This window comes from Terrapene carolina, unplaced genomic scaffold (genome assembly GCF_002925995.2).
Source record: "Terrapene carolina triunguis isolate 2854851 unplaced genomic scaffold, T_m_triunguis-2.0 Scaffold69, whole genome shotgun sequence".
NCBI classification, from domain to species: domain Eukaryota; kingdom Metazoa; phylum Chordata; order Testudines; family Emydidae; genus Terrapene; species Terrapene triunguis.
Window position 1 is genome coordinate 35,917,894 of NW_020664420.1, and position 17,094 is coordinate 35,934,987.

At 38.7% G+C, this 17,094-nt stretch overlaps 1 protein-coding gene across 1 annotated transcript in view; it reads left to right on the plus strand.

Moving 5' to 3' along the window:
* Positions 1 to 17,094, plus strand: part of SLC30A5 (solute carrier family 30 member 5) — a 28,952-nt gene extending 11,858 nt beyond the window's left edge. Inside the window, exons 11-16 of the mRNA XM_024197853.3 lie at positions 1,807 to 1,964; positions 2,781 to 2,910; positions 6,555 to 6,768; positions 9,527 to 9,753; positions 11,450 to 11,578; positions 13,768 to 17,094. Coding sequence (XP_024053621.2) covers positions 1,807 to 1,964; positions 2,781 to 2,910; positions 6,555 to 6,768; positions 9,527 to 9,753; positions 11,450 to 11,578; positions 13,768 to 13,938 — 1,029 coding nt within the window. The 3' untranslated portion in view covers positions 13,939 to 17,094. The remainder of the gene's footprint in view (positions 1 to 1,806; positions 1,965 to 2,780; positions 2,911 to 6,554; positions 6,769 to 9,526; positions 9,754 to 11,449; positions 11,579 to 13,767) is intronic.

The window sequence follows — 17,094 nt, forward strand, 5'->3', positions numbered from 1 at the left end:
AATATGAACAATGAGCTTGAGTGCCTGCAGATAAGATAGAAAGTGGGAAGTTAGTTGAAGGCATTCGAAGGGGGATGACAACAGCAGTAGAGGGAGATCAGTTTAGTGTCCTTTTGGAATAGATAGGAGTAGAGGTGAGAAATGGGGAAGCTGCATGGACTTAAGTTATAGTAATTGAGGGGGGAGATCAAAGAATGCACAAAAATGTTAGCAAATAAGATGCTAGTAATTTTCCAGGAGTGTGAAAGTTTGGGTATGAGGGGAGTAAAGTGTCACGGCTGGCCCATGCCAGCTGACTCAGGTTCACGGGACTCTGGCTGAGGGGCTCTTTAATTGCAATGTAGACTTCTGGGCTTGGGCTGCAGCCCGAGCTCTTGGATCCTGCGAGGTGGGAGGGTCCCAGAGCTCAGGCAGGAGTCTGGAACTGGACACTGCAATAAAACAGCCAACAGCTAAAGCCCCGCAAGCCTGTGTCAGCTGTCATGGGCCAACTGCAGGTTGTTAATTGCAGTGTAGATATACCCAAAGATGACTTCAAAAGTATGAATGTAGAGGATGGGGAAGTTAATGGAGAAAGAAGGAACTGGAGAAGGATTAGGAAGAAAGCTTGATTTTATAGAGACACAGATTTATAGATAACGATGGGTCATGCAGGAGGAGATATGAGGTAGGTACCATCTTCCTCTCAAGACTAATTCCTAAACTACTTAAAACCTTTAGTTAGCAAAGAAAACAGAAGTAATTTCTCTAAAGCAACCTCCATAAATAAAATGTGTAGTGACTGAAAAACACTTTCGTTAAACTACATCTTAATGCAATGGCTTTTTGAAACCTGCTCAGTGAATAAGAAACCATCCATTAGGTGACAATCTTTGAGGTAAACAGCCTTTTGATTTGTTACAAGTAATGCTTGTTTGGGAGGAATTCAAAATCAGTGTTGGGGACAATTATGTTACTGAGTAAGGGGACTTGTGTAAAGACTTGTTAACAGGAGTACTTTTTTCTGCAGGAGTTTAATGTAACCAATATATGCTGGTTGGTCATATCAGATATCTGAGGTACTCGCTAACCACTTAAGGAGTGCGCTAGCTTTGATACAAATCATTTATGAACAGCAGCTGTCCAATTTTCAGATATTCATAATCTTGCAGGATGGACCAGTCATTATCTGTAAAAAGCACCCACCAAAACATGTAAACAAATGGCTACAGAAGCTTTCATCTCTAGGGAAATTTTTCATCTAAACTTTTCATCTCCCTGTTCACTATTGCCTTGGCAAAATGAATTGGTAAACTGCCTGGTTCCAGATAATTATTACCATCATAATTGATGAGAACTGTTTCCCATGTTGACTGCTTTGATAGACACACTGTAGACTAGATGGGCTTGCAAATTATATTGTCCTTTCAGCCCAAGAGATCAGATCACAGTTGAGCTACATTGCCATGCCAATGTGCTTGAAACTCCCTGCTCAGTACTGTTTATATTGATTTGTTTGTAAATAAAGAATTCTAGTTTCCCATATAGATGCTGTCCCTTTTATAGAAAATATGTTTGTGCAGAAGAGAGGGGGAGTTTTAAAATGTCTGCATTTACATTGACTTTTAATACAAAACTTAATATTACAATCCATCTTTTTGTTTTGTAGGAGAATAGAGTAAAATTGGTGCAGAAATATTTAAACGCTCTAAAATTAGTAGCGCCCTTCATGGCAGAGCTTCATGCCAACTGCATATGCAAAATAAAAGCACAATTTCATCTCAGAACATGTTACAAGAAAAAAAATCAATTTTTCTTTCATTTTAGGCTTTCACTTTTGTGGAACTCTTCTATGGAGTGTGGACCAATAGCCTTGGTCTAATCTCAGATGGATTTCATATGCTTTTTGATTGTTCTGCTTTAGTTATGGGACTTTTCGCAGCTCTAATGACTAGATGGAAAGCAACCCGCATATTTTCATATGGGTATGTACACTAATTTTTACATAATTATTTTGAAGAGATGCTGCTAGTTAGTTGTAGGTCCTCATTTTTTCCTCTTAAACACAAGGGACTTGGGGTATGTTCCTATTATGAAATCTTTTCATGGCACTTACTATTTCAACACTTTATTACCCCTCCTCTTTCTCCCTGCCTCTCAAAAATGTCTGTCAGTGTTATGAACCCATTGTGCTACTCTAGATCAGTCAGTTTTTCAAAAAGAAAATGAGGTATTACATGTGAAAAATACAAGCAGTTATGTCAGCATGATTGCAGGAAGGGATTTGGAAATGTGTGTGTACACGTTGGGATATTCAGAATTTAATGGGGTATTTAGCCATATAACTCCCAATGAAATTAGCAGAATTATGTGGCTAAATTCCCTAGCCAGCTTGTCAACTATCAGCTGTAATATGTGTAGTATAGTTAACTTTTTTAATTTATAGTGATACACTTTGTATTATGAGGACAAGGCCAATTACCACATGGCCATCTTTCATCCCTTTTGTCTACCTACCATCTCTTTATTTTGTCTTTGATTTGTAAGCTTTTTGGGGTAGAGATTGTGCTGTGTTGGGAAAGCACCTACCACTTTGTGAGTGCTACCACAGGACAGAGCAGAAAATAATTGTGTAACGTATTTGTTATGGTAGTTTGTTCTAACATTGTGAAAAATCAAACTGACTTGAAAAGGAAATACTGTATTAAATGCATGAATAAGCCAAATAATATTTTCAAATATGATAAATCTAGCTATTCCTCAGTCTTTCTTAAATGTACATTACACTTGTTCACTTTCAGGTATGGCCGTGTAGAAATTCTCTCTGGATTTATTAATGGCCTTTTTCTAATGGTAATAGCTTTCTTCGTGTTCATGGAGTCTGTGGCCAGACTGGTAGATCCTCCAGACATAGATACAAATATGTTAACTGTAAGTTTTGTCATTTTCTTCTGTTAAAAACAGTTTTAGTTACTCCTGTAGAATATTTATTCCGTAATCAGATCCACTCATCTGAATAGTGGGGACTCAAATTATATAATGTCAAGCATTTGTTTTCAGTATGACTTCAAAATGTTTCTTTGCTTTCTATTATATAGTGACTAACAGGATTAAAAGTCCATACGTCTAAAGATAAAAACTTCATTATATTGCCGGCTTCTAAATGTTACCTTCTCCTATTTTAAAGAGGAAAAAAGATTCTCTCTAAACCTATTCAAAAGTAGTTAAATTACAGAAGTAATTTCTTATATTACAATCCTAGTTTTATAATGAATGGCATTTGTCTGTTGGAAAGGGGGATAGAGTGTGGTTAGCTTTGTGAATGAGGCTTTAATTATTTGATCCTCCTGTTACATACATGGAAGGAAGTTCCATTTATCTACAAAATAAACTATTGAATACAGTAACTTAACATTGCATTTTTCAGGAACATAACTACTACTTTAAGCGAAACGATGTTAAGTGAATCCAATTTCCCCATAAGAATTAATGTAAAGTGGGTGGCGGTTAGGTTCTGTGGGGGGTGGGGGGGAATTGCCATAAAAAGACTATATATATATATATATATATAGACACACACACACACACACACACACACACACACACACAGTATAAGTTTTAAACGAACAATTGAATATGTACACAGCAATGATGATTGTGAAGCTTAGTTGAGATGGTGAAGTAAGAGAGTGGAATAGCCTTACTGCTAAATGATGACCTAGCACTCGACTGAGCCCTCAAGGGTTAACACGTTGTTAATGTAGCCTCACACTCTACAAGGCAGCATGAATGGAGGGAGGGGGGAGACAGCATGGCAGAGAGAGACAGAGACACACACTGTATGTCGCGCATTGCCCCTTTAAGTACACTGACCCCACTCTAAGTACATTGCCTTTTTAAGTAGATCAGCAAGTTGAGACAGCAGTTGCTGCCAGCAAGCTCCCTTCGTCCTGAGCCCTGTCTTGTCTCCCATCCCCGCCGCCCCCCCACTCTGTGAAGATAAGGTACAGGAGCGGGGGGAGGGGGGAGGGGGACACCCTGACATTAGCACCCCTCTTCCCCCTCCCCCCCCCCCACCTCTGCACAGCAAACAGGAGGCTTCTGGGAGCAGCTCCAAGGCAGAGGCAGGAGTAGTACATGGCAGTTGGGGGAAGGGACAGCTGAACTGCCCTGCAATTGATAGCCTGCTGGACGGCTGCCACACAGGGAATTTAGGAGAGTGGGGAGCTGATGGGGGGGGGCGGGGGGGGCTGCCATCCACCCTGGTTCCAAGCCCCCACCAGCTAGCTCCAACGGGCTGCTCTTTCTGCGAGCAGTGAACAAAGCAAGCAGCTGCAAAACAACGTTGTAAGGGAGCATTGTGCAACTTTAAACGAGCATGTTCTCTAATTGATCAGCAACGTAACAATGAAACAAAGTTACCCGGGACAACTTTAAGTGAGGAGTTACTGTATCCTAGCTGACTTTAGAGGTATGGTAGATATGTCTCTAGTTAAAACCATGATGGAGCCATAAGTAGTTAACATGCATTTTAAGTCAGTCAAAGCAGGTAATTGGAGTTGGTCAATAGAATCTAAGTATATCATACTTGGTAACTATAGTGTGTTTATTGTATAGCTATAATAACGTATCTTACTCTTGCTCTATTTTATTACTGTATACAGTATATTATTATACTGCTGGATTCCAAAAAAATTTAAAACAAGATAAGGATTTTGATTGCTGGAGAAATGGTAATTAGTACCCTTCATATTCAGTTGCAAAAATGTCAAACCATATAATTGTGTTAGTGTAATTGGTTATTTCTGTGATTTCTTTGTGTTAGAATCAGCCCAGTCACTTTAACAACTCTTCACTGAAATTGAATTAACTCACAATTTCAAATTCCAGCCTCTTGATCCCCAGTCCAGTAGGATTATAGAAGTATTAGGTCAGTTCCTGGAGAGAAAAGTGCTGTATGTTCAGTAACAATCCTTTGGGCAGAAAGAGTAGCACTGATTACTTCAATGGGAATCTTTCAACCTTGTGGCTTTCCTGTAAGAAAAGCAAGCCTCAAATTGGATGGAACAAATCTCAAGGCTTCAGCAGAGATGTGAAGGAACATAGATCAGATTAGCTTACTATTCAAACAGGAGCTGATCTAAGTTTCCTCTCTAAGCTGTGCGGCCACGCAGCTGCCTATTAAGCTCCACGTAGGGGCTCAGGGCTACAGTGGGGAGAGGCACCCCTCCCCACTGGCCCCAGTGTGGACCTGCCGCAGCAGGGAGAGGCACCCCTTCCCCTGTCCCAAGCTGCTGGGGTGAGAGAGGGCTGGGAGAGTCCTCTCTCCCCACCGCAGCTGCAGGGCAGCCCGGACCCCCAAGCCCCTCATTCCCAGCCCCACCCCAGAGCCCGCACCCCCAGCTCGAGCCCTCATCTTCTCCCCCCCCTGTGCTCCAGCCCTGAGCCCCCTCCTGAACCACTCATCCCTGGTCCCACCCCAGAGCCTGCCCCCCCAGCCAGAGCCCTATCCCCCCGCCCGCACGCCAACCCTCTGCCCCATATCGGTACACATGGACGTAAAAAATTCGAGGGAACACTGGTGCTGATTACCGCAGGTAGTCTTAAAACCGTCCTTGATGTATGTATGGGTACAGCTAAATCATGGAATCAAAACTGTAGATCCTGTCTTTTCACAATTTTTGCTTTTTTTTCCTAAGTCTAAGCCTTAATTTCTTAAACAAAAATAAATTTTACTTTTGTTTTTTTTGTTTGTTTTTCAAACAAGTGTGAAATTACCTCTTTCCTCCCATTGAAGGCATTGAACTCCAGTGCTTATATAGACACTTAAATAGTAAATGTTAATAGTGTAATTTAAAAGAGACACTCATCTGGAGTTAAGGCCTATTTTAAAAACATTGCTATCCTATATCTCATACTGAACTCTGTGGCCACATTCTCCAAAGGAGAGCTTCCTATTCCTATACCCTCTGCTAGGAGGTGGGGGTTCTTTCTGTCTCCTTCCTAACTGGCATTTTCCTGTTAGTTTTCCAGTCTCTTCATGCAAGAGTGGTGGAGAGTTATTTGTATTCTGGTAGCACCCACAATGTACTACTCAAACCCATAAGGCAACATGGTCCCTACCCCCAAAATATTTACAATTTAAGATGAAGTGTGCAGGTCCTTTTTAACTGTTCCTGTATGTTCTACTTGATAAGTGATTCTGGGGAGTTAAGAGAAAACTTTCGCTCTATCCTCAGAGCTTTATTTCTTGTGGGAGAAGTAGACGAACTCAGTCTCACTTTGTTGAAACCAAAGTTGTCTATGTCTGTGCCTGCTGATACCAGATTTTTTTAAAGAGGAAAAGAGAAGTCCTTCATATGAAGAGAAGTTTCACTTGTGAGCATTCAGCAGCAAGGGAATCCTTCTGCTATTGTCATTGTTAACTTCAGCTAATTGGACATGCCACGGAAGTATGTTAGATGCTGTTAACAGAAAAAATGTAGTTTTCTAGCAAACAAGTTAATCTGAGTGTTAAGGAAGAAATATTGGATTTAAAGGTTGTGCTTTTTTTCTTTCTTTTCTCCCTCTCATAGCCAGTCTCAGTTGGAGGGCTCATAGTAAACCTCGTTGGTATCTGTGCCTTTAGCCATGCCCACTCCCATGGGGCTTCTCGTGGAGGCTGTCACTCACATGATCACAGCCATTCACACCATGGTCATGGACATGGACACAGTCATGGCCATTCCCACAGTGACCATGGACACTCTCATGGGTTTTCAGGAGGAGGCATGAATGCCAACATGAGAGGTAAGTACAAATTGTTTAATTTTAAAAGTAAACTAGCCGTCGAAAAACCTTTAAATCAAAGTATCCCTTGTCCACTTTTCTTAATCTCTCTAAAACTTGTTTTCTGGCAGTCTTTTTATATAGCACACATAGAATTTTTTGGAAACACTTTTTCTAGCTAAAATGTTTTAAAGAATAAACATAATTTGGGATATTCCACTAGCTTCTTCCCTCACACTTAATGTTCTCAGATTTGTGATGGTATGGGTCCTAGAGGCACTTAATGTTGATTTATTTTTATTATTATTTGATCCATAATATTTTTACAGTACCTAAAATGTACTATATGTCTTAAAGACCAAGTAGAACTCCAACATTCATGTATCTAATTTTAGATGGCATATGACAGCTGATCAATTATAATAACTAGGAAAGGGATGGGGAGTGGAAGAACCAAGGTTAACAGCAATACATTTAAACAGTTACTCTATTTAGACACATTCACCTATTTAATTATTTGTACTTGGGTAGCATCTATAGGCCCGAACTTCTGGTTCAGTTAGTGTTAGCTTTTTAAAAAATAATTAACTTGCCACTTATGGTATGACATCCCCCAGGGTATAGTCTAGACTGTGGAGCCACTGTGTCCCCTTAACTCTCCAGCCTGGGGTGCCTTTTACTCTGATTTGCTATCAGAACAGCCACTCCTGGCCTGCTCACGCAGCCGTCAGCATGCAAAATCAAACCCAGCTGAAAATATGAATGCTCTCCCAGCCACACATGAACTATATATAGGGTGACACCCGCAAATCCCCCAGTCCCAGCATTACATCCCAGAAATGTCTCTTGCACTGCTTCGGACTCCCCCCACTTCTCCTCGAGCTGTGTAAGCTCATTAAAAGTCCGTCGTTCTATCAAAGGGAACAATGAGATTCCCCAAGCACTTCAGTCAAAACACGCTGGTTTAGGTTAGTTAATAAATGTTTTATTCTTTTAAGATTTTAAGTGATTATAAGTGGTAAAGGCATAAAAGTCAGTATTGGTTACAAGAGAAATAAAAGATAAACACGGAAACTTTACCAAGCTAAATCCTAAACTTTACCAAGCTAAATTAAGATTTGAAAGCAAAAGGGTTTCTCACCCAAAACTTTCAGCAGTCCTAACTGGAAAGCCTTCGTTAGGACCACTCTCCCCAGTTCAATGATGATTCTTTGTCTTTCAAACAATCTTGCTGCAGTGAGTAGAGATGGGGGAGGAGAGGTGGTCAGGGGCCTGTTTTCCCCCTTCATATATCTGACCCTTTTTACTGGAAAAGTCCTTGCTGGGTCCTGGGGTCAACAGTTGTATTGCATACATGCTCTGCCAGCTGTCCTTCAGGTGAATTGTAAATTTCTTGCTTACAATTCCTGTTGCTGAAGAACGGCTGCTTAAACTGATGATTGCTCTTTCACACCTGGCTGGAGCCAGAGTGCCTTTTACTCTGAAAAACTCGTTTGTGGATGTTACCCAGAAGTGTACAGCATGTTACAGTAACAATCATACAATAGAATCTTATAACATCATACACATTGTTGCTACACACATCAACAGGACAATAATGTTCAGCAGAGTATCCGTTTTCAAATTGCACCTCACAAGGCATACTTTGTACAAGAGTTATCATAATTTTATGAAAAATGGTGACCATAATAGTATAGATTGTTACACTGGGATAGCATCTATAGGCTTGAACTTCTGGTTCAGTTAGTCTTGGGTTTTTAAAAATAATTAACTTGCTATTTATGGTCAGTAAGGAAGAAGTGAATTTTGAGAGGATTTGAGGGAAGAGAGTAGTGACTGGGTGGGCCAGGACTGGGAAGTCATTCTGTGTGTTGGTAACATTGGTAGTAGTCTGAACAAAGCGATAGAGATGGTTGTGAGCTAAGTAGACCAATAGGACATTGAGGCTGACATAGTTGTTCATAGTTTTCCTTTACAAACCAGCATGCAACACAGTTTCTACAAAACTTTGTAAACCGTGTTTGTCGCTGATTCATAATATAAAATAGTACTTCTCGTCAGTTCTGCTAAAGACCAGACTAACCTAAAACACAAAGCTGGCAGCATTATTTAATATATATATATATTAATTAGTGTGGTTACTTGCTGGAATCTTCCTGATAGTATGGAAAAAATACAATATATAGCAAATCTACCAAATATTTGTCACATTAAGTCTATTACAATAAATTTTAGTATGTAAAATTTATTGTTTCAAGCATTTAACTATCACAATGCTATATTATTTTAATTGAGAAGTTGAATGCAATCAAATAGCTTAGATGACTATTCTACCGATCTGAATTTTTTTTCCTTGGTAAAGTCTGCTCAGCTTCTCACTACTTGCATATTCTTTAGTGGGAGCTGAAGTATCAGGATTAATCTCACAAACTATTAGTGTTAAGAGGTTAATATTTTGTACCTTCTAAATGCAAACTGAGAGTACTAGAGTTCAAATGATCTAAAACACTAATCCTAGCAGCAGCAGGTTATGAGAGATGTAAATCGCACAAGAGTTGGAGTAAAAACACACAACGATAATGGTCTATCTTAATACTTGCCAGCATTAGAAACAATTTAGCACATCAGTAAACTTTTCTACCATAGGTCCAAGACCAGTGATCCAAGAGAGAATTTTGATCCCTGTACTGAGAAATTTTAATACTCATGCTATATAGTCCATGTGCTGATGGCAACTAAATGCAGGCACTCAATCATTCAAAATCTTATTTTGTTTCAGGTGTGTTTTTACATGTGTTGGCAGACACCCTGGGTAGTGTTGGTGTGATCATATCTACAATATTTATTCAACAGTTTGGATGGCTGATAGCTGATCCCCTGTGCTCTCTCTTTATTGCTACATTAATTTTTCTCAGTGTTATCCCACTGATAAAAGATGCCTGTCAAGTACTTTTGCTGAGGCTACCACCAGAATGTGACAAAGATCTGCACATTGCGCTAGAAAAGGTCGGAACTTAAACTTGTATTTTGTTTTACTTTAATTTCTTTGTTTATATACAGTATAGATTTATAATGAGTTTCTGACTGCATTTATTAACTTTTACATGCAATCATTCCTCATTGTGCCAGTTATCTTTGTCTAAGACTCTTGGGCATCCCAGATTGCTTGTCTGAGTTTCATCAGTTTTTATAGAGATACCTGAGTTTTTTTGGTTTTATTAGTTTAACATTTACAATTTTAAAAATCCATGATTTTTGCGGAATAGACTGTTGAAATAACAATGGCAGCCATATGTTGCTTTTGCTTTTATGGACAGCTCACAACCTTGGACTAACTTGGTAACTCTGTAAACCGATCCAGCAGAATGAGGGAGGACTATTTAATACTTAATTGTAATTACTAAATCCAATAAATCTCATAAAAGCTGGTTTTTTTTTTTTTTTTTTTTTTTTTTTTTTTAACTCTAGCATGACCAGATTTCATTTGGCTGCAATATTCTTTCCTAGGCATGCAGTTGCAGTTTGGCCAGTCTTCCAGTCTACTGTGGGACAGGTTGGCTTGTAGTGAATGGGGCTGCAAAACTGAAGCTAGTTCTCTTCTTCCCATTTGCAGTCTCTATTGCTGATTTTTTTCCTTCCCCTTCAGTCTAGGCTGCTTTCTGCTCCTACTAAATCAGTCAAGACCTGAAGTCTATGGCAGCACTCCACTCCCATTGTTAACTCTTATCCACTAATTGTTGCTCCCAGTGTTAGCTCTTGTGAGTGCCCTGCCCAGAACCCCAATGGGCATAGTCCTGAAGTATATGGCGTGCTTGCTAAATACTTCTAAATCGGGAAACTGGTGTGGGAACTTCCAGGATTCCATCAACAAGAGTAGAAGGGGGACTCCAGCAACAAGGGTATTCAACACTGCCTGTCACCAGGGAATGGGAATAATAGATTCTTGCCACCAGGGAATACAGGATGGAATTAAATTGGATGAGGGAGATCCATGGAGAGGAAGAAGAGGAGGAAGGTGAGGATTGTGGACTTACGTGATTTAGTGAAAGGAGATGGAAAAGGAAACTGGGCGAAGCAGAAGAGGGAATGGAAGTGAGTGACCTTGAGGTGGGATAAATAAAAACCAGAAACAAAACCGGAAAATAATCCAAATGCTAGGAGTGGGGAGAAAAAAATTAACCAGTATGAAACTTAGTAAAGAAATATTACAATAAATAACCTAATAAAGTTCACTTTAAAAAAAAAAAATTCATGTGGACAAGGAGGGAGAGGAAATGTGAACATATTAAGTCCAACTAGGATATTGAAGTATCTGTTTATCTTGGTTATCATGGGGATAGGTCCTTAGAAATGCTTGGGTGCCCAAAGCCAGCCTCTCTGCTAGTCTCTCCTTTGATGCTACTATAGTCTGGCCACCAGTTGGGGACTCCACTTCAGTGTCTTTGTCCCTCCTTTTTAGCCCCTACCCACAAACTTTTCATTTTGCCTTCTATTTTTGGCAATGATGGAACACTGTCCCAATTCCAAAAATGTTTCTATATAACAATTTCTGTATATAACGTAAAATGATGGCAGTTTATTTCACTCTATAATAGTATCTGCTGCATGAAATAATTGCCACCAGTAGCTATCTAAGTGTGCAGGAAGGCATAAAGTAGAATATTGCAAAAGTAATTCTTACTGTTAATGCAATTTTTTACAGATCCAGAAAATAGATGGTTTAATATCCTACAGAGATCCTCATTTCTGGTGTCACTCTGCTAGTGTTGTGGCAGGTACTATACATGTACAGGTGATGTCAGATGTGATGGAACAGAGAATTATACAGCAGGTAACCATATAACACTTTCAGAATCTGTTGGCTCTTCATATTTTACGCCCTGTTGATTAACCCTGAATATTTCAATCATAGGCTTAAGTTTGAAGCTGCTGTTGTAATGATTTCCATAGCTAGTAGCTGATGTTCCAGGACAAGCCTTTTCAGTATTGCTCTGCTCCTCCTTCTGCTGTTGTCCTATAAAGTTTGTTTGGTGGTAGGCTTTTGACATTTGAAAACAGATCAGCCAGTTTCTTTTGTCTTGCTTTAGAGGTGACCTGCCAAAAGGATTTTTTGGGGGAACCTAGTTTTGTAGGTTTTTTTTTTTTTTTCATGGTATAACAAAAGCCTGAACGAATTCTTCAGGGTGGTGGTGTGGGGCTTTTTTCTGCTTGTTTTTAATCTTCGAAATATCAGAAGTGTTTAGCCTATTTTTCCTTTGTTTTGCTGGAGGACTTCCTGGGGATCTGAGATGTATTTTAGGAACTCTCACCTTAAATGAAGGGGCAAGAGTGACATGTTTTTTATGACATTCTCTCCAAAATGTTCATTAATCAGTGCTGTTAAATAGGTACTAATAAAAAGAAACAAAGGTTTTAAACAGTCTGAATAAAAATCCCTTACTTTTTCAACTGCTCAGTTTTTTACTCTTGTAAATACAATTTCACTGGTTCTCTTTTCACTGTTCCAAGTTAGATGAGACCTGAATTAATAATGTTTTTTTAAAAATGGGGAAACCTTTCCAGGCGATCTTTTTTATGTTCTAGACATTGCTACCAGCTCTGCCTGTAGTTGACGTTGTCAGACACTTCTCATTATAAAGACCCTGTTTTTAGCCACTTATAACTTTACCAAACTTTAACGATTAGGGCTGAAACTTTCCATGCTGGATGTTTTCCTCCAACTTTAAAAAAAAAATTAAGTTTCAGCAAAAATGATTCACCATGGTTTGCCCTTGCCCCTTCCCTGTACTTTCCCTGCAACTGGTGCCCGTAGCTGCCAGGAGTTGCTGTTGCACTAGGCTTAGGAATTGAGAGCAGGAGTGTTCTTGATGCTCCCTTTTCTGGCACCCAGGCAGCATGGAGGAGGGAGCAGCTTAATTCAGGAGGGACAAGAGCTGGGCCTGGAAGGGCAGTGTGGGTAATGGAAGGAGTAGATTAGGAGTAGAGTTAGGGGGCAGGGAGGAAGACTGGGAGTGAGCTTGGGTGTGGGGCTTTTGACTGGGTATGGCTGTGCAAGGAAACTGGGAGCCATGAATAAAATGGTGTGTGGGAAGGACATGGGAGCAAGACTGAAATTGAGCAGGAGCTGGGGTGTGAGGCTGGGGCTTGGGGTCCACATGCTATGCCTAAGATTTCCAAAGGGGCCCAAACCTCCATTTGAAATTTATTAGGGATCCGCAAATGAAAAAAGGTTGAAAACCACTGATTTAAACCAAACTTTCATAGTCACTATTAATTGTGTGTTCCTCATTTTCTGGGTGCCACTTGCCTTGAGACCCTGGGGTCTGATTTGTGGAAGTGCTGAGCACTGACGGTGCAGTTGAAGTCTATGGGAGCTGTGCTTTGAACATATAAAGTCCTTATACAATGCTAAGTACTCTGAAAAAAAAAAATCAGATCCTAGGCATCTTAAATTGGGCATCTGAAACTATTGGATACTTTTTACCTTGATCTCTGTGCCTCAGATCCCCATCTGTAAAATAGGGGTGTTGTAAAAATAGTTTGTTTGTGAAGCACTCAGATACCATAGTGATGAGTACCATAGTAAAGCCTATGAGGAAATTAATAATTCTGTAGTCAGAGCAGGATTTGAATAGTTTGCAATAAATAAGGCTTGAGGACACACATTGAACAGTGAGGATAAAACATAATGTCCATTCTTGCATGAATGAGGCAGAATTCCCGAGGGAATAAATATGTAGTCATATTAGACTATATCATAATTCAGCCCCCTCAATTAAGCATTAAGGTTGCCTGTGCGATTCCTAACTTTTGACTGCTTGACTTTTTCCCCCAAAAAATTCTAGCTACAAATTGAATCATTTTAATTTTCTGACTGGCTCCTCTCCGGGCCATAATAAATGTTGTATCTTTAGATTTGATGTGACCTTTTGTGCTCGTCTGTAACTACCGTTCTAGTGTCTGAGTATAATCACAAGTTACAATTAAAGAGATTTAATATTGAATTTCTGTTATGCTCAGGTAACAGCAGTTCTGAAAGATGCTGGAGTGAACAATTTAACTGTCCAGGTGGAGAAAGAAGCCTATTTTCAACATATGTCTGGCCTCAGTACAGGATTCCATGAAGTCATTGCTATGACACAACAAATGGAATCCATGAAATACTACAAAGATGGCACTTACATCATGTGATGTGAAGTTACATTCACCACTGGGATATAAACTGTAGTATTCAATATTTGTATTATTTTGTCAGGAGATCTTGCACATAAATGTACAGAAACAAATATAGTATATATTTGATTTTTTTATAAAAGCTTAATATGTTGAGACTGGATCAGGGTGCTTTTATAAAGGAAATAAGATGGACTAGAACATTTGCTGTATATGTGGAAATAATGTAAATCTGAAATACTGTACTTGGTGTTTATTAAACAGAAATCTTGCTACATGTGTGTGGATGAGCACAAATGTATTCCATACCTTCCCTAAAGTATGGAAAGTCAAATCAAGAATCATGTTCATGTCAAAATTAAAGGGAAAAGAAAACGCTTTACAAGAGAAACAAAATTGCCTCCAAAAATACTTTATTTCCTTCAAAACGATTTTGAGGAATCTGTGTGTGCGTGCATGTTTACACATTTATTATGAAGAGTAAAACTTAAACTGCATATGAAGTCAAGGTTTTTTGCAGAGTTTTATCTACAAAAAGGAATATACAATTTTATATTTATTCACTCTGTATAAAACTGATTTCTAACCATAATTTTAGTACACCAAGGCAAATAGATGCTATCATTTTAAATTTATATCAAAATGACTAATTTTTGTAAGAAAAAATCAACCGGTACACATGCTAGCAGTGTGGATGTAGGGAAGAACAGAATTGCAAGTTTTGCCCTTGCACTATTTTGTGTTCTTGTTTACTGGGGAGGCTGAAAATCAATTTGAACCACTATGTAAAATAAACATTTTATACTTTTTTATGATAATTGCAAGTGAAATATTATTGTTTGAAGTGTAAAGTACTTCATCCCTGAACATCCTAACTCTCTCTCTCCTCTAGCCATGCTCTTCCTGTTAAAATGGTATAATCCAGTTATTTTTAGATGCCTAGATTTCTTTCTCCTTGACAGGGTAACTAATTGTGGAATTTCATGCAATTGATATATGTAAGTTCTATGGCATTGAATACCTCAGTATTGTGCAAAGAGCTATTTCATAGTCAATTGAAGTTAATTCATAAGGAGGGAGGAGGAGCAGCTGAATGAGCTGGTAGTGAACTCTTAGTACCTTATTTATCATTGAAGACTCTTTGGAATAGGTGTGAAGAAGCTCACAGTGTTGTTCAGGAGCAGCTGAATGGTATCTTTCCATCAACTGAACACGTACCATGTCTAGACAAAAAAACACTTTCTATTGTGGCTAGGTAATGGAGCCTACCCTAAATCTGTCATCTAGTTCAAAAAACTTACCCATAGACTGGATTTAGTATATTATGTCTCTTGTTATAACAGATTTACTTATGTAAACTATACCATTGTACAGTACTAAGGAAAATGTCCCTGTAATCCATATTAACAGTCTGGGGCTTTACAAGATAAGACAAAATGTGTAAATTTAAGTGAAAAATATTTACTTTAGCCAATATATACACACAACAGAAGAAAAGCCTTACTCACTATTCTGTTAGCAAAAGCCTGGTAATAAGATTATCTACAGTAGTTAAGTGAACACGTGTTTCTTACTGTGTTGTTGGAGACAGACTTCCTTAAAGCTATCAGTTTATTTCCCTGTGCCACACTCATGCTTTTCCTCTTCCTATATTAAAAACACTTAAATGTGTCCTTTGAAATCAGCAATCACAGAATGCAATGGTTAACTTAATGTAACTGAGTAGTGCTTTCATCATTTAGTCCACATATTTGCTCACTGTTTTTATTGTGGCACAAAGCTTGTCCTCTTTATACAGTTTGGGGAAGGTACCTGAATTCTTATATTTTGCTCTTAATTATGAAAGACTTGAATTAGTGTTGGTGGAATTTAGCATACAATGACCTAGTAACTACTGTATCATATCAAATTTAATATTTAAAATATCATTTAGCAAACCAACTTTTGTGATCAGAATTTTTCTTGCCTTCTGTATTAATTTCCAGTATATGCGTGTTTAAACAAGGATGTTCCATACCATTCCCTTGTCTTCCAATAGTGCTGAATTTGAATAATTTCTATGGCCACTGGACTGATTTTTTTTAAAATGTAGTTGTGGCCAGAAAAAAAGTCTGTAAAAATGGCATCTTTCTTACTCAACCAATCTTACGTGTCTGTATTCAGTTGTGCTTGCAACTTTAATATGTTTTTACTTCTGTAAGCACTACAGAACCAATACAGCCCTGGAAGTGTGATCAGGATGGTCTTCTGACTACATCAACAGAATTGCTAATGTTCTGATTGCATTTATTTTATTGATGGTGTGTGAGCTAGAAAGAAAACCACTAACTTGCAGATCCTAACACAAATTCAATGTGCAAAGGGGATTTTTTTTTCTGCTTAGATTTTTATTTTTTCATCATCCAGTTGTTTTTCTGGATGGCTCTGGTCAGCTATGGAACTAGTAATCTTATGTGTTCACAGCTATCATGCAACTTAAACCTGATTATCAGAGGAGGAGAGTAATGTGTTGACAAACTGTTGAACAGGTCTTTCAGACAAAATGTTTGGGACCACCTTCACACATCATGGTCAAGTTTGAGTTGCAGTACTGGCAGTTGTGACTGTAAACTGACCAACCTGAGCAGGAAGCCACTGGCATGTCCTGATAGGCAAAAAGGTATGATTATTTTTTTCATTCAAATTAACAACAATTGAAAAGACCTCTTAATGCATATTAAGGTCTTGTCTAGCATGCTAACATCACACCTTAAATTGTCTAGATAAGGCCTGAGACCCAGGTGAGCGCATTTAAAATGTTATGTGGTGGTGGTGTAGCCTAGGCTCACTCTAGCCTATAATAGGACCAGCTATCAGGCTTTCAAACATATTACCCTGCATTTTAATAAGCATTAAGAGGGCTCTTCAATTGTTTTAAGCTAAAAATTAGAAACCACATCTTTTTTGCCCATCAGGATAGAGTCAAAGAGAGACATTCTGCCGCTTCCATAGAAACCCTCTTCAGGCTATAACCATATTTTTAAGCAAAGGATTCAGGTTGCACTGCACTATCAAGCAGAACTGGACTATAAGATAGTTTTTCAGCTCACAAGTTCCTGTTCTAGTAATTTAATTTGTGTACAGGTAGATAGTGTTTCATTGTATGTTCTAAATCAGTTTCATCTTTGAAACTGC